At 47.5% G+C, this 18,990-nt stretch overlaps 1 protein-coding gene across 1 annotated transcript; it reads right to left on the bottom strand.

The window, feature by feature from the left end:
• Positions 1–5,237: 5,237 nt before the first annotated feature.
• On the bottom strand, positions 5,238–17,871 carry DAO (D-amino acid oxidase). Its single transcript, XM_056859187.1, has 10 exons — positions 17,678–17,871; positions 16,344–16,458; positions 15,681–15,757; positions 13,849–13,914; positions 12,043–12,097; positions 9,689–9,793; positions 8,851–8,933; positions 7,830–7,947; positions 6,535–6,633; positions 5,238–5,371 (listed from the first exon to the last, which is right to left on the bottom strand). The coding sequence occupies exons 1-10, from the start codon at positions 17,869–17,871 to the stop codon at positions 5,240–5,242; spliced, it is 1,044 nt and encodes a 347-aa protein (XP_056715165.1). The 3' UTR covers positions 5,238–5,239.
• Between the last annotated feature and the right edge of the window lie 1,119 nt (positions 17,872–18,990).

Genomic DNA, 18,990 nt, shown 5'->3' with positions numbered 1-18,990 from the left:
AAGAGAGAGATTGGACTGGGGAAGTGGGCGTGAGGGTGTGACACGGAGGAACGTGGCCCTTTTAGGCAGAGCAAGATGGGGACCTCCCAAACCGCCTGCTGTGTTTTTGTGGTTGACAGCCAAGCTTACTGTTTCCTGTTGCCAAGTCAAGCAAATGACTCAAGGAATGCGGCTGAGACTTGGCTCTCCTTGAGACGGCAGATGCTCTCGACACTTAAAAGCAAGCAGCCTCGGCTACAGCGCACCTGTCTCTAGAACGGCACACAGCCAGTCCTGTGCACTTGTGAATCTGACACCTGCCTTGCACTTTTCCAGACATTAACAGCCATCGGCATCAACAAAAAGTTGTGAGTCTGTCAGGACTTCCTCAGGTTCCTTGCCAAAAAGGTTGGTTTCTTGAGGATGTTCTGGACACTAAAAATCTGACACAGAGTGGCATTGTTTGATCTAGAGGTAAGTCCCAAAAATAACACCGTTTATGAAAAGGTCCTGCTGGCAACCTGACAGCAGAATTGCATTTTTCTGGTGGTTCAGTCCTGTGTTGGGCAAGTCAGGGAAGATTGCTGCTGTGTTTCTGGTTTTGTATGTGTGCACATGCCGAGATTTGTGCTAGGTTTCACTGCGTGGGGTACACTTCCTGTACACTTTCCTTGGATCATTCCTGCATCTGCCAGTATTAGAGGTCAGAGAAGGAGGCATGGTAAGTGGATGTGCTCACCAGAATGACTATACAGGGAAAAAACAAAATGCTTCCTTCTAATGTTAATACCCCATGGTTTGAGATCTGAACGATGAATGTAGGAGTCGAACCTGGTCTGCAGGAAACTGATTGGTCTGTCTAAATGATTTGATGCTCCAGAATGTTTGGAGATGTATTGAATACTGATTGGAATGCCTTTGAACTGGGCTGGAATCTATCTTGAAGCAGCATCTCTGAGTTAAGGACACAAGCCCTGCTGGATTGGAAATACACCCAGCCCAGTATCCTGTTTCCGACTTTGGAAGCAACAATGGCAGCCAGATATCAGAGTATCGGTATCAGAAGAGCCAGGCGTCTTATATTAGGTGCTGTGGGGCAGAGACAGGATAATGCTGCTGCAGTTGTCTTGTTTGTGGGCTTCCTGGAGGAACCTGGTTGGCCACGGTGTGAACAGACTGCTGGGCTTGATCTGATCCAGCAGGGCTTTTCTTATGTTCTTACGTTGTTATGTCTCTGGGAAGCCCACAAGCAGGAAATAATGGCAATTTCTTTCCCTGCTGTTTGCCTCCCACATTGGGTGTTCAGAGGTACACTGCCTACGGATATGGAGGTTCCATTTAAATATCATGATTCACATCCACTGGTAGCTCTTTCCTCTGTGAACTCATTAATGTTTGTTGTACACAAAATGAGATGTTAGATAACACAAAGAATTTCAACTGGCATTATATCTTAATCTGGAAGTCCTAGATGGAGGCAGAATTTATAGGAGATGGGCAGTTCTATGCCTTTGGCTCTAGTCTGAGTGACAGAATGGTTGAGGCTCACCTTGAATTGTACTCTGTGAATACTCTTTCAGTATTTAAGGAATGTATTGTAATTGATCACTCCAAAATACTTATGCCCCACTTATTAACCAAACTTTTCAAGGGATACGTATTTTAAAACAATGCAACTGGAAACGAGAATAAATATTAAATAAAACCAAAGTTACCATCAGATTGAAACAGCAGAAGGACAGTCACTGACAGCCACCCAAATGCCCCATTTGACTGTACCTGGCATCTGAACAGGTACCAGGCGTGAGTAAGCTACTCCCTGGAGGGACAGGTGTTCATTTATTCAGGGATGCCATGAAGCAGTGGCCCAGGCAAGTTAAAGTCCCCGCCCACCCCCAGGCACAGCTCTTGTACTGCATATAGGCCTCCATTATCCAAGAGTTGCATCCCACTGCAAGAGATCTTGGGGCGTGCATCAGCAGATTAAAGTCCTGTCGCACCTTAGGGCACCAATATGATTTTGGGGGTATGAGCTTTCAAGAGTTAATGCTCCCTCCATCAGATACAAGGGATGTACATCGTTGATTATGTGAGGCAGTTGGCTTGGATCACTGAAATGTCATCAGCCTATCTTGGTCACTGGCCAGGGGTTTCAACTGCAAACTCTTACGAACGAGCAACAAGGCAACATACATTGAAACCAAGCCTTCCTGACATCTTATGGGTCTCTTTGAGAAGCCCAGCTCAAAATGTTAACATCTGCTCAAAATGTTAACAGCTTGTTTGTGCTTCTTGACCAGGTCTGGGAAAGCTGCACATATGCGGCCTGCCGTTTCACCCAAATGTAGGTAACTGTACGCTTTGCTCTTTTAATTGTTGGAGGAAAGGTCTTATTTGAAGCCGTCTCTGAGCCCTGGAGGAGGTTGCTGGATGACCAAGAAGCTGATTCAGGCTAGAGAGGGAGAGCTGAAAGTGGTTTGAGAGTCTTTGCTGCCCATGGAGTATGCACCTATTTCTTTTGTCTCTGGTCAAACAGGCATTGCAGGCTTTGAAAACCATGCAAAAACCTATAGAATCTGTTAGGACCAGAGAGACAAAAGCGGCAGGGTAGAAAAACTATTTGTCTGTTTCCAGCCACAGTTTCAGCCTTCAACTAGATAACCACGCCATGTAGATTTAAGTTGTTCTGTTCAAAGTGCTTTGCAAAAATTAATATGAGCAGAGTCTCTCAAATGACTTGCTAAAACGCCAAACAATACTAAAGGCCAAAGAACCTCATATGTGGGTTTTTCCCTGAGAGACATGTATGATGATGGTCAAGGAACTCAGATTCAGCCAACTTTAGAAGACTGACGTAACCATAAAAGGCTGAGGATCATATTGCTATAAGTGGGGAAACGTTCTCCACTTATAGCAATCTCATCTTTTCATATCCTAAACTGCTGCCTTCCAGATGTCAAAATCCTTCTGCCTTTTTCTTGGAACAACTTCCACACTTTACAACACCTTGCAGAAACAGCTACCAAATGGGCATTTGGAGGGAGGTACATTTCACCTGCATACAAAATGTCTTACAAAGTCACAAGGCGCTCGTAAATCTCGTGGAAAATTTAAGGCAGGGGGTCATTAAACGAAGCCCGTGAGCTGTGTCTTGACCTCCCCCAGTCATTCCAGATACAGCTTTTCTCCCAAACAGTACTGCCAACTCCGGATTGGGAAATTCTTGGCAATTTGGGGGTGGAGCCTGGGAAAGGTGGAATTTGGGGGAGGGACCGCAGTGGGGTATAATGCTGTAGACTCTATCCCCCAAAGCTGCCATCTGCTCCAGGGGAACTGATCTCTGCAGCCTGGATAGCAGTTATAATTCTGGGAACGCTTCAGGGCCCACTTAGCCGTTGGCAACCCTACTTCTAAGAATAAAATGCCATCTTGGGCTCGATCCAGTTTACCAGCTTTATGGTGCAGCCCAAGGGAAGGTTGCTTGAAAGACTGGTGCTTGGTGAATTTGTAATGTCTGAACCCCACATAATGCTTCTTGAAATTGTTTGCTTTGCGTGTTTTATTAAATACTAAGTGGCTCTGCCTGTAGACGACTAGAGCTTTGGTTGAATAATTATGACCCTGAAGAAGGGTCGTCAAGCTGAATCAGACTTCATTTGAGTCAACAGGGTTTTCTCTTGAGCAGGGCTAAACAAGTTTCTTATACTTTTTTGTGAAGAAAAAAAACCACTCTGTAATGAATACAGTGTTGTTCATAAAGGCTTAGAAACTGTGTGTGCTCGGGGTTTTTTAAGATAATAAAAACTACCAGTGTATATAATTCCAGAAGGGGCAGTTACGTTAATCTGTTGCAGAAAAACTAACAAGTCAAGTGGTACCTGAAAGGCTGGCAATATTTTATCAGTGCGAGTTATTCCAGCATAAATTTTGTTCATCCTTCAGTTGCCCCTGGACTTCTGTTCAACACTGTATATAACAAAATCTTCCAAAGATGCCATTCCAAACACTGTTCTGAATTTTTCACTTGGGAATGGTATAATCCTGCTGGTGCATTCTTTAAAAACCCCCACAGAAGGTCTTGTGGAATTAATCTTAATTGTGGGGTTCAGAATTCTGCCCATCAATTTGTTAAAAGTGCAATACTGTCAAGAGGGGAAAAGTGATTCTCTGCACAAAGAATGATCTTTGTATTCCTTGATGCTTGCTGAAAAAGAACACTGAATGTTTCTCTTGTGTTTGAATGTACAGTTTCTAAACTAGGCACACTTTCATGTTGAAGAAAAGAGGTCGGTATACTGAGCTTGTTGTGCTCTTGTTTCTCTGTTAATGATGCCATGTTAGACAGTTCAGTTCTACCATTGATATTTTATGTTGAATAAATGAATAGTTTTTACAGCAATGAGATTTTTGGCCTTTGCCTTTTGGCTGCTCTCATATGACCTCATATGACCAGTCTCCCTCCCCCAACAAAGAAGACCACAGGAACATCTATCAAGACACCCCATCCAAGACTTTCCCACCACCATTTTTTCTGAATTCAGTTTCACCACTAAGAAAATAGTTAATAGTTCTCTTGAAGTATTTGAAGGGCTGTCACTTAGAGGAGGGCAGGGAGCTGTTGCTATTGGCAGCAGAGGATAGGACTCGCAAGAATGGGTTTAAATTGTGGGCGGAAAGGTACCAGCTGGATATTAGGAAAAATATTTTTACAGTAGGAGTTGTTCGACAGTGGAATCAGCTTCCTAGGGAGGTGGTGAGCTCGCCCTCAGTGGCAGTCTTAACAGAGGCTGGGCAATCACTTGTCAAGGAAGCTCTAGTCTAATCCTGGATTGAGCAGGGGGGTTGGACTAGATGGCCTGTATGGCCCCTTCCCATGCTATGATTCTATGAGTTCAGATTGTTTTGAAACATTGACTGATGGACAAGACAATCTCCCCCTACGTGAGCAGACAATTTGCCACCTGCTTGAACTGCCTTGATTTGGAGCACGCAATGTGCTTTGGTTGACTAGCTCCTGTGCCCTTTAGGGTCAAGAGCCTAATTAGAGCTGATGTCAGCTAAAAGTCAGGTCTTGTGTGACTATAGATTATAATATTAAGGTATGCATGTGGTTATTATTTTGTTAACCCAAACTCATTTAATATAAGCTAATATGTTTAAAAATTCTCACGACACTGGACTCTTCAGTTCTACAAAATCTGATCTTCCATGTAAGATTTTTGGTTCTTAAGCAGAGCCTCCTGAATCATTACCCAAGTGGTCAGAGGTTGGCACGGGGTGGTTTGGACAGCTTCCGGTCTTCGAGGATCCCCCCAAATAATCTGGCTGCCTCCATTGCGCAACCCCAGTGGATGGTGATCCCAAAGCCCCCGTGGCCGTAGTTATGAATCACCTGAAACAAAAACAAAAAACAGGCATCAACAGAACTTGGGTTATATCCTGACACTTTGCTCAGCAAGTAGCAGCTCTTGTCTTTGGCACAAGGAGACTTTCTTCCACACACACGCCTCTAGGTCCCCTGGAACTGGAAGAGAACAGAGCGGCAGTGGGTTTGTGGTGACCAGGGGCTCTGGTGCAAATTGAGCAAAAGATCTAGGGATCAAGGGAAGGAATCTAGACTGCAGGCTTGAACTGTTTTCACAGTCATTCCTTCTACCTAGGGGATTCTGGGACAGATCCTTTTATGAGGTGGAGGTGGCCTGAGCTTTCTAGCAAAGAAGTCTGAACAGCTTCTTAAAGTGCAAACCCCAGGGCTCTTCAGGGGAAAGCACAACAGCTGAGCAGGTCTAAAACTGGTATAAGTCTGCCCTTTGGATAGACCCCGGTGTTTTATCTTGGGAATTATCCACAGAACTTAAGGACATAAGAAAAGCCCTGCTGGATCAGACCCAGGCCATCAAGTCCAGCAGTCTGCTCACACAGTGGCCAACCAGGGGCCTCTAGGAAGCCCACAAGCAAGATGACTGCAGCAGCACTGTCCTGCCTGTGTTCCACAGCACCTATTATAATGGGCATGCTCCTCTGATCCTGGAGATAACAGACATCATGACTAGCATCCATTTTGACTAGTAGCCATGGATAGCCCCGCCCTACGTAGAATCATAGAATTATAGAGTTGGAAGGGACCACCAGGGTCATCTAATCCAACCCCCTGCACAATGAGAACATAAGAACATAAGAAAAATAAGAACATAAGAAAAGCCCTGCTGGATCAGACCAAGGCCCATCAAGTCCAGTCCAGCAGTCTGTTCACACAGTGGCCAACCAGGTGCCTCCAGGAAGCCCTTCCTTGGGAACCGCCTCACCTCGCCCAACCACTTTCTAAAAGCACTTGGCAGGAGCTGGGAAAGGTGTTAGCAGGCACGAGAGTACGCACAGGCACCATGTTGGGAACCCTTGCACTAGACCAAGCAAGCAGCCCAGATAAGCCAGTATATGTGTACACAGGTGCGCAAACTGAACATGATGTGCCCAAACGACACACACAATTAATTCATCCTGTGAGCAGCACCTTCAGACTTCATACAGCTCTTTTCACCCAAGAAATCTGCATACCTCTGCTTCTAAATGTCCGTGGCGTATAACTTCACGCTGTAGCCGAACTTTAGACCGGGCTGGACGGAGGCCAGTCCATTTATCCACAATCTTGGCCTTCTGGAAACACAAACATATCTTGCCAAGCTTTCAGTGACACACAAAGATAAGAGCTGTGAATAGCAGCGACAATCCTGCGGATCCGTTCTGCTAACGGTGCTGCATTCCCCTAGAGCCAAAGGCTCGTGATGTTGGAAGGCACCGCTGTGAGCAGAACGGATCTGTGGGACCGAACCCAGCACCCCTCAGCCTTGAGATGGATCTCCTTTGGGCAGAATATGAGCCTCATTGGGTCAGATCAGCCTCATTGGGTCTATCTCGTCCCATGTCCTGGTTTCTCACAACAGCGAACCAATCCCTCTGGGAACAGCAGAAGCAGAACATGGAGGCAAGAACGCTTCCCCAGCTGTTACCCCACAGCAGCATCCTGCCTTTGACCGCTGCGATGCTCCCCTAGTCAAGGGCTCCCCCATGACCTTCCCCATAGTGGGGGACCTGCTAGGCCTCAGATTGGAGAGGGGGTTCGCCTTTCTGTACCTTTTGCTCTTCCACACTGCCTGAGCAGGGAAGCTTCATCCTCCTGGGCTTGCTGCAGATTCTCTTGCAACCCCCTCCCCTGGCTTGCTCCTCCTCTCTAGCCCTGAAGCCCGGTCTCAGGTGCCTCCCAGGCTGCTGCCTTTCCCAGCCAGGGCTTGAGGATGGGGCCGGCTCTCCCTGGCGGCCAGACTCTATTACTGAACCCAGGGTCTGCAGCCCCCCACCCTGCCAGTTCTGGGCACCTCTTGGCCTGGCTGAGGTGTTTGTCTCAGCCAAGGTGGGTCCCACCACTGCCAGACAAACATGGAGGTCCCCCCTGCTCTCTGCCTGCTTCTCTTCCTGGTAATGCCTTTGCAAATTGCTGACAACGGCTGCCATCCTCACAGCCTGTAGCACTGAAGAAGAAGAAGAGTTGGTTTTTATCTGCCAACTTTTTCTACCACTTAAGGAAGAATCAAACAGACTTACAATCACCTTTCCTTCCCCTCCCCACAACAGACACCCTGTGAGATAAGGTAGATGGGGCTGAGAGAGCTCTAAGAGCTGTGACTAGCCCAAGGTCACCCAGCTGGCTTCATGTGGAGGAGTGAGGGAACAAATCCAGTTCATGTGGGGAATCAAACCTGGCTCTCCAGATCAGAGTCCACTGCTCCGAACCACCGCTCCGAAGCACTAGACCACGCTGGGCAATGTTGGTGGGGCTGGTGATGCTGACATACCTGGATGCTCGGCAGCAGCTGGCAGCAGCCTTGCCAGATGTTCTGGTGGTCCCGGACGTTGTTCTCTATGTTCCAGTTTCCCAGCTGGAAAGTCCCTCCCAGGGTCACAAGCCTGCTCCTAAACCGAAGGCAGAAGGTGAGTGGTAGAGCAGGCCCTGATCCAACATCCACCCCTACACAGTGGAGTAGTGAGGTGGGCTGGTTTTTCAAAAGTAGGTCATGCTCAGCCCAGTGACAGGAATGGGCATCTGCCCCAGGTGCCCAAAATACGAGCCTTTCTCATGAGCACATAAATACACATGAAGCTGCTGTATACTGAATCAGACCTTTTGGTCCATCCGAATCAGTATTGCCTTCTCAGACCAACAGCAACTCTCCAGGGTCTCAGGCTGAGGTCTTTCCCATCACCTGCGACCCAATTCTTTTTACTGCCGGGGATTGAACCTGAGGCCTTCTGCATACCAAGCAGAGGCTCTACCACTGACCCACAGCCCCTCCCATCTATGATATCACTTGCAAGAGAAGTGATGGTTGGCATCTCTCACAGGAGCCTAGAATGCCATGTGCTGCAATCTCCCATGGGGCTCCACTGGGGTGGACTGGCCCCTTAACTGGCTGGGCAAGTTGCTGGTGGGTTGCTGTTCTGGGGGGCCAGTGGCAAGCAGGAGCAAGGGGCCCCCGAGGCGTCAGCCGAACTGTGGACTTGGACACAGGTCACAGCCACAGGGACAACGGGAGTAAATGAGACAGGTTCAAACGGAGTAGAGCCCCCTGAGCTGCTGGCAGAGTCCAGCTGGCTTCTGTCTGCTCCAGGGCAGTTTTACAGCCCCCATCTGTTCCCAGCTGTTAAATGGGGGGTGCCAAAGGGAACCCTCCAGCTTGTGGTCTCCTCTGATGTGACTCATAACAGCTACCAAGCACTGAGCTGGCCACGTGAATGGGGTGGGTGGGAGAAAGAGCTTCTAGGATTTATTTGGGTCCTCCCAGCAGATTCTACTGCAGCCAGTGAAACTTTCCTTACCCAGGTACGATGTAAGGTGTGTTATAGATGCCGGACTCAAAGTCATGGGTTATGATGAAATGCTTCACCCAAGGAGCCTCCGCCTGAAGGACCAAAAAAAGGTGGTACAGTGGGAACAGAAGCTTCGCTTTGGCCCTCATCCGGCGCCCCCCCCATGGAAAAAGCAAAGGGGCAAGGAGTCTGTGTTGACAATCAGCTTGAGCTTCTCCCAGCCCCACCCCCCTGCAGTCTGCCTCTTCCATAAACAAGATGTTCACTGTAAGCTCCTTGGGGCAGGGTCGGCCTTTATTTTGTTGTTTCTGAAACTCTGCCACATTGGTGCTGCTATAAACAGCAATTGCAGCAATAAAAGCCCCTTTTCTTTTCCCCTAGAAATACTGCCCCCCTTCCATTCATGCAGGTGAATGCTTCCTTATGGAACCTGCCCTCACCTTTATGATTCAGGGGCTATTTCTGACCCAGAACCCAGCTGCCCCCCCCATAACTAGCTCCTCCCTCTCAGCCCCACATCCTCCTATAGGTCATCCCCAACCCCGTAAGGTGCTGTAGGTCTCAGGGTGGGGGCTTCAGTGCCTCGCACTAGGGCAGCTAGCAAAGGGAGGAAACTGTTCCCTTGACTTTGGCTGCTCTGCAGTGCCACCACAGCTGATGGCCAGAAGGGGCATTGCAACTTTCGGCCCAGCTGGGATCAAGTGACAGGAAGAGCCAGCAGGGATCCCCTTTCCTCTCCTATAAAGCTGCCGACTCTGCTGTGGCTTTTTGATCTGCTACTGGTTGCCGAGGCTGGCTCTCTGCTGAACCACCCGTATCCCAAATGTACCCCAAAGCCTGGCCTCACCTTTATGACTTGCCCCCGTCCGGGGTGCAACTCAGGGTCTGGCTGTAGCTCCCCAGCGCGAACCCCGGTACAGTTGATTATGACATCCACACCTTGAGTCATCAACTAGCAGGGAGACAGATGGGCGAAGTTATTCTCTGTGGCTAGGCAGAACAGCAGCTAGAGCGGTTCCTCAGTGGAACAGGCTTCCTCGGGAGTTGGGGGGCTCTCCTTCCCTGGAGGCTTTTAAGCAGAGGCTTGATGGCCATCTGGCAGCAAGGCTGATTCTGTGAACTTAGGCAGATCATGAGAGGGAGGGGGCAGGAAGGTTTGAATCAGTGTTTGTCTCTCATGGCCCTTTCTTGCATGCCCAGGGTAGTTCCGATGGCCACTTTGGGGTCAGGAAGCGTGTGTGGGCTACTGTACTGTTTAAACTCTTGTACAATTAAATAGTAAAGCTGTTAAAAAGAATTTCTGATCTCCAGTCGCTATCTTTCATCAGAGTTATTTTTAGATAAACCTGGTGCACTTCCCAACTTATTCCAATATTTCACAACACATGTCATGGGAGAGCGTTCTGATGAACTAGATGCATTATCCATACTCAGAGCAAGGAAATTTTCTCGGTCCGTCAACCATGGCAAAAGGTTACAGCTTTCTCAACAAAGGTATCTGCTCTTATGAGCCCTTTCCCCCATGCCCTGATTCCCTAGCGTAACGGAAAAAACTTCCTGTCACTATTTAGGTCGGCTTATACATTCATTCAGACAGAAACACAAGGGAAGGGAGTGACCAAGGAGTAATTGTTGGATGTATTTACACTTTCCTTTGTGGACAGATTTTATTACCACAAAGTAGAGAGACGACACCAGGTTAAAAGCAAAGGGGAAAAAAGCTTTTTATTTTGCCAGGCAAAAGAGGAGAGAATTTTAGGCCTTTTCGGCTTTAAAAGTGAAAGTCTCCTAACAGACTTCGCCTATTTTTCATATTTTATACTTTTCTAGAGTTTTTTGTTTTAAGAGGATTTGAATATTTCCTCCTCTCAAATCTACCCTAACTCTGATTTCATCCCCGTGGTCACATGCATATGATTTCACTTGTTATTTGGTGATACCTTGTTTTAGATACGAAAAATTATCTGCTTTGTTCAGTTTAAGTTAGACAAGACTATTTTTTACTGACTTATATAAATAAACACAGCTTACAAATATAATAGAAAAATAACATTTTTCTAATATGCTAGAATTAAATTAATTAAAATCTTACACATCTCACATAATGGGTCTCCTGTGATCAGACAGTAGCACTGGAATGAATAACAAATGGGAAGGCAGACCCGCTCCCTCGTGGGATGCCGGGAACTTCAGCCAATCCCCCAATCTACGCCGCCTTACGGCAGTAAGCATAAGGAATCCACAGCCGCCTTCAAACATACAAGGATAGAGAATGTGCGTGTCCCAATACTTATTTTCACAATATACTCACAAAATTCAATTTCCCCTTAGTCGTGCTGATCTCCAGCTAGAAGGGCGCTAGTGTTCGAAGAGCCTTCTGGATCTGCCGTCCCAAGGAAGTGCTGAGTTCTCCCTGACTAAAGGTCTGGTTGCGCTTGAGAAAATCAGGAATCCTCTAGGAGGTTTTTTCCAAGGCGGCTATTGAAAGCCAGGTGAAATCCTAAAGGCGGATTTCTCCTCCCAAACTTTTTTGGGGTAGGTAAAAATTGGCTTACCTTCCCCGGGCGGGCCACCAATTATGTAGTGCGGAGAAAAACACTATCTAAATAACTCTGATGAAAGATAGCGACTGGAGATCAGAAATTCTTTTTAACAGCTTTACTATTTAATTGTACAAGAGTTTAAACAGTACGGTAGCCGGGAACAAAACTCTAACCAGCCCAGAGTTAGAGAGAGAGGGGAAGTCCCTTCTCTCCACCCTAGAACCACCAGAGAAAATCACACTGCCCGTTCTGAGAGCAGTTGCTTTATACAAAATAGTACAGGCAATATTCAGTAGATACATTTCTATGGCGTGATCTTAGCAAACAATACACAAGCAATTCTGACTTCAGCTAGCTCTGGAGAGAAGCAAATGTCTTTTAGCTTTGCAACATTTAGAAGGTACGGTTAGTGTGTGTACATTGTGCTTATGCTGACGTTTGCTTGGTTAACAAGCAGACAGAGAAATGAAATGCAAAACAGGAAAGGGAAAATGGAGGAAAGCAATGCTTTCTGGGGTATTTACGCCCTGTTTATCTACACAGGGGCATTCCAGAGTGCCATAGGTGAAATACCTTTTTTTGGGTGGGCACTACAGGACTGGTCCTTGTCAAGGTCTCTCCACAACATACATCATAGATGCTTACATTTCCAACTAACCTCTTGGAAAGAGTTGATTTTCCGATGAAAGAATTTGACTCCCCGCATCTTTAACCTGTAAGAAGAATGTTTGCTTCTAACTCTGCAAGAGAGCTGGCCATTGCCTAGGAGGGGGCACACATGCAGACCCCTGGGACTTCCCCTGTTCTAGCAAGATTACAAACACCTGAGGAGGGAACCATGCTTTCCACCTGGAGTTAGCGCTGGAGTCAAATAATCAAGAGTCTAGGGGCACCGGAAAGACAAACAAAAGTTATTCAGGACTCCTGTTTTATTTTGTTGCTGCAGAGTAGGGTTGCCAGCTCCAGGTTGGAAAATACCTGGAGATTTTTGGGGTGGAGTATGAGGAGGGCGTGGTTTGGAAAGGGGAGGGACTTCAATGCCATAGAGTCCAATTGCCAAAGCGGCCATTTTCTCCAGGTGAACTGATCTCTATCACCTGGAGATCAGTTGTAATAGCGGGAGATCTCCAACTAGTACCTGGAGGTTGGCAACTTTACAGCGGAGTTACATGGCTACCCATCTGGAGTTATAAGTCACTCTTGTACCCGAAAAGGTTTGCTTTTAGAGTCTGTGAGAGCTGCGGGAACAGAGTTACCTGAACGAGTCCATCCTGTGTGATTGAATGATTCTCTGACCTGGGCATTTCTCTTCAACCAGGGGAGGGAAAGGATTTCTGTCACCCCACGCAAATTACATGGATCCCCTCCTGGGCACACGCCAGGACCACACTGGGCCCAGAAGGGGAAACCGGTCACCCCCTCGGCTACTGACTGCACGGAGGGTCATCCTTAAAGGAATGTCGCTTGCCAGATTGCCCCATTTTTTCAAAATTAATAAGTAATAAATGCAGGAGCTGCTTGACAAGAAGGAGCTCCAGATCAAGAGCTTCCTTGCCTTATGTGAATAGAAGAAGAAGAGTTGGTTTTTATATGCCGACTTTCTCTACCACTTAAGGAAGAAACAAACCGGCTTACAGTCACCTTTCCTTCCCCTCCTCACAACAGACACCCTGTGAGGTAAGTTAGGGGGGTTGAGAGGATGTGACTAGCCCAAGGTCACCCTGCTGGCTTCATGTGGAGGTGTGGGCGGGGGGGGAATCCAGTTTACCCGATTAGCCTCTGCAGCTCATGTGGAGGAGTGGGGAATCAAATCTGGTTCTTCACATCAGAGTCCACCGCTCCAAACCACCCCTCTTAACCATTACACCATGCTGGCTCTAGAACGGGGGGGGGGGGGGTTCACAGCTACCACCACATGCCAACCCCATTTGGTTCCTAAAGGTAAAGGTCCCCTGTGTGCAAGCACCGTGTCATTCCTGACCCATGGGGTGACGTCACATCCCGACGTTTCCAAGGCAGACTTTGTTGGCGGGGTGGTTTGCCAGTGCCTTCCCCAGTCGTCTTCCCTTTACCCCCAGCAAGCTGGGTCCTCATTTTACCGACCTCGGAAGGATGGAAGGCTGAGTCAACCTTGAGCCAGCTACCTGAAACCAACTTCTGTTGGGATCGAACTCAGGTCATGAGCAGAGCTTTTGACTGCAGTACTGCAGCTTAACACTCTGCGCCATGGGGCTCCTATTTGGTTCCTAGTCTCTGGTTTTTACAGAGCACGACATTTCCCAGGGTTCTTGGGAGCCATGGAAGGTAACCTGTGATTCAAATGTTTGATTAAAAAAGAAAGCTGTTTTTATCCACCAACCAACTAGCGGCAGTAAATATAATGACATTTAAAATGGACTAATCAGAAGTGACCAGAGCCAAGCACCGTCAGGATAGAAAGCAGAAAATGTTGTCTCATACACACCTGTTTGTAAGCCAGGGTAGGTAGGTCCTGCCCTCTAGCATCGGGGCTGTGTTATACCAGCCATAACTGCAAGCAGAAAAAAACAAGGAAATGCTGCCCTCCGAAGAAATGAACAGGGGATGGGGTTGGGGGTCCACTGGTTGAACTTCCCTCTGGTTTCTTTTGGACGAAAACCATCCTGGGATGGAGCAGGGCCTCACCAGCAGTGCTGATATTAGGTCAGGCCTAGCTCTGGGTTGTGAAATACCTGGAGATTTGGGGGTGTATCCTGGAGAGGGTGGGGTTTGGGGAGAAGGGACCTCAGCAGGGTACAGAGCCATGAAGTCCACCCACCAAAGCTGCCATTTTCTCCAGGGGAACTGCTCTCTGTTGTCTGAAGATCAGTTCTCATAGTGGGAGATTGCCAGGCACCCTCCTGGAAGTTGGTAACTCTATTAGTAAGGTTGCCAACCTCCAGGTGGCACCTGGGGATCTCCCGGAATTCCAGCTGATCTCCAGACCACCAAGATCAGTTCCCCTGGAGGAAAGGGGCCACTTTTGGTGGTGGACTCTGTGGCATTATACCCTACTGAAGTCCCTCTCCTCCCCAAACCCCGTACTCCTTAGGCTCCACCCCCAACACCTCCAGATATTTCCCAACCCGGAGCTGGCAACCCTACCTATTAGGCCACCAAGAATATTTTGACTTTATTTATAGTGGTTCTTGTAGGTTATCCGGGCTGTGTGGCCGTGGTCTTGGTATTTTCTTTCCTGACGTTTCGCCAGCAGCTGTGGCAGGCATCTTCAGAGGAGTAACACTGAAGGACAGTGTCTCTCAGTGTCAAGTGTGTAGGAAGAGTAATATATAGTCAGAAAGGGGTTGGGTTTGAGCTGAATCATTGTCCTGCAAAAAGTATCAAAGGTAATGTGCTAATCATTGTCCTGTATCAAGATAATGTGCTAATGAGGGTGTGGTATGTTAATATGGAACCATTGTATCCTGAAGTGATCTGATTAGCACATTATCTTGATACTTACAGGACAATGGTTAGCACATTACCTTTGATACTTTTTGCAGGACAATGATTCAGCTCAAACCCAACCCCTTTCTGACTATATATTACTCTTCCTACACACTTGACACTGAGAGACACTCTCCTTCAGTGTTACTCCTCTGAAGATGCCTGCCACAGCTCCGGGCGAAACGTCAGGAAAGAAAATACCAATATCACAGTCACACAGCCCGGATAACCTACAAGAACCAATGAACTCTGACTGTGAAACCTTCGACAATATTTATTTATAGTAATTCTATCATTAATAATTATCAATACCGTAATTAAGCTTTTCAAAGTTGAAATACCTAATTGGAAGGAACTCATTGACAAGCAGCTTATGCAGCCGTTGATGGGGCTACAGGCACAAAGGAGTGTGGCCCAATTTAACACCTTGAGCTGTATTTCCTCCGGCTTAGGACCAGGAAAGTAACTCTTCCCTTGTGATGCTATTGGGGAGGGGCAGCTGGAACGTGACCCCTCCCCACTTTTTTCCTGGGCATAACTAGCACCCAATAAGGTAGCCAACTCCAGACTAGAAAATTACTCGAGATTTGGGGGTACGGGCTGGGGAGGGCAGGGTTTGGGAAGGGGAAAGACTTCAGCAGAGTATAATGCCATAGAGTCCACCCTACAAAACAGCCATCTTCTCCACAGGAATGAATCTTTTTATTCTGGAGATCAGTAGAGATCTCCAGACCCCACATGGAGGGTGGCAACCCAAGCTCCCAACCTATAGGAAATGGTAAACCAACTAAGACATCTGAAATCTAAGATGAAGGGTGTATTGTACCATACCTGTAGCCAGGGAACAGCTCAAGCTCTTTCTGTGTTAAGTTCCTAAATCCCAATACAATGTCTTTCCATGATGGATCCTATGGAGAACAAAAAAGTTCAGGCCCATCGATATGATAAGTGAGGGGGGAAATCCATAAACTATGCCCAGTATAAGTACATTGGCCAGCTTCAGGTGAGGAAATACCTGGAGATTTGGGGGTGGAGCATGAGGAGGGTGGGGTTTAGGGAGGGAAAGGACTTAAGTGGGGCATAATACCCTAGAGTCCACCTCCCAAAGCTGCCATTTTCTCCAGGTAAACTGATCTCTGTCGCCTGGAGATAAGTTATAATCCCAGGAGATCTCCAGCCACCACCTGGAGGATGGCAACCTTAAGGGAGTTCAAACCAGTGACTCCTGAAGCAGGACTGAGACCCCTTCCTGCTTCACCCAGGAAAACTGTGAGCTACATCCCACTTTTATATCTTCCCAGAAACCCACGTCTTGGAGATGAGGTTTGGTTTCAGATTTTAAAAATGGGACAAAACGAACAGAGGCCTTGAAAGCAATACAAGGAACCACTTGGAAAGTTTCCCCATCCCTGGTCTACGCATTAGGTCCCCTTTCACCCTGATCAAGGGCCACCTGGTGTAATGGTCCAAATGCCTCTGTGATTAACTACCTACTGGAACAGGCTGGGTGACGAGATTGTATCCAGAGAGCAGGAAAAGGCCCATTTCTTGAGCTTCTGGGGCATTCATGTGCTCCAACATGTAATCAAAAGTCTCTTTGCTCCAGAGCCTGTAAAATTGAACAGCACAGGGTCAGCCTTCCTTTTTTCCAGCATCAAAGGATGCATTTGGACAACGCATCGCAAGTTGAAGGTACAGTGGAGATTGGGCACAGGGTTTTATTAGGCTTTAAAAGCTGTTCTCGGTTCCAAATGATTTACTTCCAAATCACAGGGTGAGCGAGGTTTGGTACGGGGTATATAATGAAAGGGGAATGGCTTTTGCTGGAGGTACTCTGCATGCTGATAATGCTCTCCAAGTGTTCCTTCAGGCACAGAAACAACATAGAAAGATCACCTTGTCCAACCCCTCCCCCAAACAAAACATCCCAGAGTTGCCAGCAAATCAAGGTATGCCATTTCTCAGCCTGGAGGCCGAAACATTTGCTTTCAGATGAAGAAGAAGAGTTGGTTTTATATGCTGACTTTCTCTACCACTGAAGAAAGAAGCAAACCAGCTTACAATCACCTTCCCTTCACTCCCCACAACAGACACCCTGTGAGGTAGGTGGGGCTGAGAGAGTGTGACTAGCCCAAGGTCACCCATCTGGTTTAACGTGTAGGAGTAGGGAAACAAATCCAGTTCACCAGATTAATGTCTGCCGCTCATGTGGTGGAGTGGGGAATCAAACCTGGTTCTCCAGATCAGAATCTACTGCTCCAAACCACCGCTCTTAACCACCACACCATGCTCTTTTCCAAACTGTCTCCACCTGAAAGCAATGCCAAGGGCTGCCTGTTGGGCATGTGCAGGAAGGAGGGCCTTGCCAACCTCTTTAAGCTATTTGTGCTATTACACAGCTGCTCTTTAAAGGAAGTTTTGTTTTGCCTATTTAATTAAAATCACATGGAGCCTGTGGAATTAAGCAACACAGGATCAGCTGTTCCTTACTGAAGAAGCTACATACACAATGCAGAAAAGAGTTTCAGAAGGTACCAATGTTGGTCTGCAGCAGAAGCGCTAGATTCGAGTCCTGTAGCACCTTAGAGACCAACGAGATTTTTTGGGATATAACCTTTCGAGATACCAGGTATCTTCACCAGGTACCTGACAAAGGGAGCTCTGATGCTCAAAAGCTTATACACTGAACACCTTGTTGGTCTCTTAAGGTGCTTCTAGACTCAAATCTGTCTCCAGTGTAGAAAAGAGGTACTTTACTGGCAAAGGTGGCTTGCAAAGGCAGCTGGAGATGCAATCAGTGACGGAGGAAGGAAAGCTTTTGTTCTTACGTTTCCCGGGTGTTTCCCTTTTCGTAAATGTACGGCTGCCAGAGTCCAGCTGCCCCATCACTGGTGGTGTGAGGTGTAAACTGGTCAGCATACACCTCAATCTCCAATGGTTGAACTGTCAAGTGGTACCGATCATAGATGCAGAGGGCTGTGGACAGTCCAATCACACCAGCCCCAATTACAGCTACACGCATGGCAGTCTTCAGTTAACAGCTGAGAAGGCAAAATGGGGGCAGTCAACCCCAGTGACCACAACAGAACCCAGCCTAGGCTGTCAGAACCTGCTACAGTGCTTAAAGAAGCTGCTTTTGGGGCACAGAATAACCATTGCTGAACATTGGCTGCTGCAAAAGGCTTAAAGGTACAGGGCAGGTGACCCCTTTGCCTTGAAAGGCATTAAACGGTTAAAAACCAGCCTCTTTCCCCTTCGCTATATGAGAAAATTGTCATCTGACAACTGGCTAGAAAAGGGGGGCTGGTTTCACCAGTGGAAAACTGGCCAGGGGCAGCCCTATGGAGAGCTTCTCAGGGCATCTGGTAAACCGTTGTCAAAGAGGAGAGTGCATAGGCCGGACATGTGAGTGTGGAAATGCTCATTTTACTGAGAGTCAGAACACCAGAATCTATAGACAGAAGGGTGGGATGGGAGTATAACAAAGGCTGTCAGCTGTCCATTTCTAGGTCAGTGTGTCACCCCTAGTAGTTCCATCTGCCTTGCAAGCTTGGCGCATCTTCTAGCTGCGTCCGCTCCAGCCACTGGCTAACAATAGACCCCTCTGTACGTTGGAAGGCCAAGATGGAAGGGCTGCTTTTTGATTCTCAAAGCTCTCCCCCTACGTGCCGGAGAACTCGGGCTTCCCTCGCTGCAGGGTCATGAATAGCTGTTCTGTCACTGCTATGGATTCTTTCAAAGAAAGACAGCAGCAGAAGGAAACCCTGAGAAGGGCAGAAAACATTTCTTGCCAGAAATAAGAAAACGGGAGAAATGTTTGGCTGTGCTAGCTCTAGAAGAAAAAAGAAGGAAAAGGGCAGGTTTCTAAAAGCCCTGAATTAACGTTGGCCCTGACAGATTCACCCCTTTTTCTTCTTGAGCAATGAACTGCGAGAGCAAGAGGAAAAACTGGGCGACCAATGGGACAGGCGGGAGCCTCTTAAATAATATCCATTGGGCTAGATCTTGTGGATCGAATTTACTGGGCTATGATTGCCAGGATTCTGTGTGCAGACTGGCAAATGGGCTGGTTTCTACGAGGTGAGGAGGAAGAGAAAGAGGAGGAGTTGGTTTTTATATACCCACTTTCTCTACCACTTAA

The sequence above is a fragment of the Euleptes europaea genome, chromosome 13, assembly GCF_029931775.1.
Source record: "Euleptes europaea isolate rEulEur1 chromosome 13, rEulEur1.hap1, whole genome shotgun sequence".
NCBI lineage: Eukaryota > Metazoa > Chordata > Lepidosauria > Squamata > Sphaerodactylidae > Euleptes > Euleptes europaea.
Note: the sequence above shows the minus strand (reverse complement) of the source record. Positions and strands in the feature narration are given on the sequence as shown.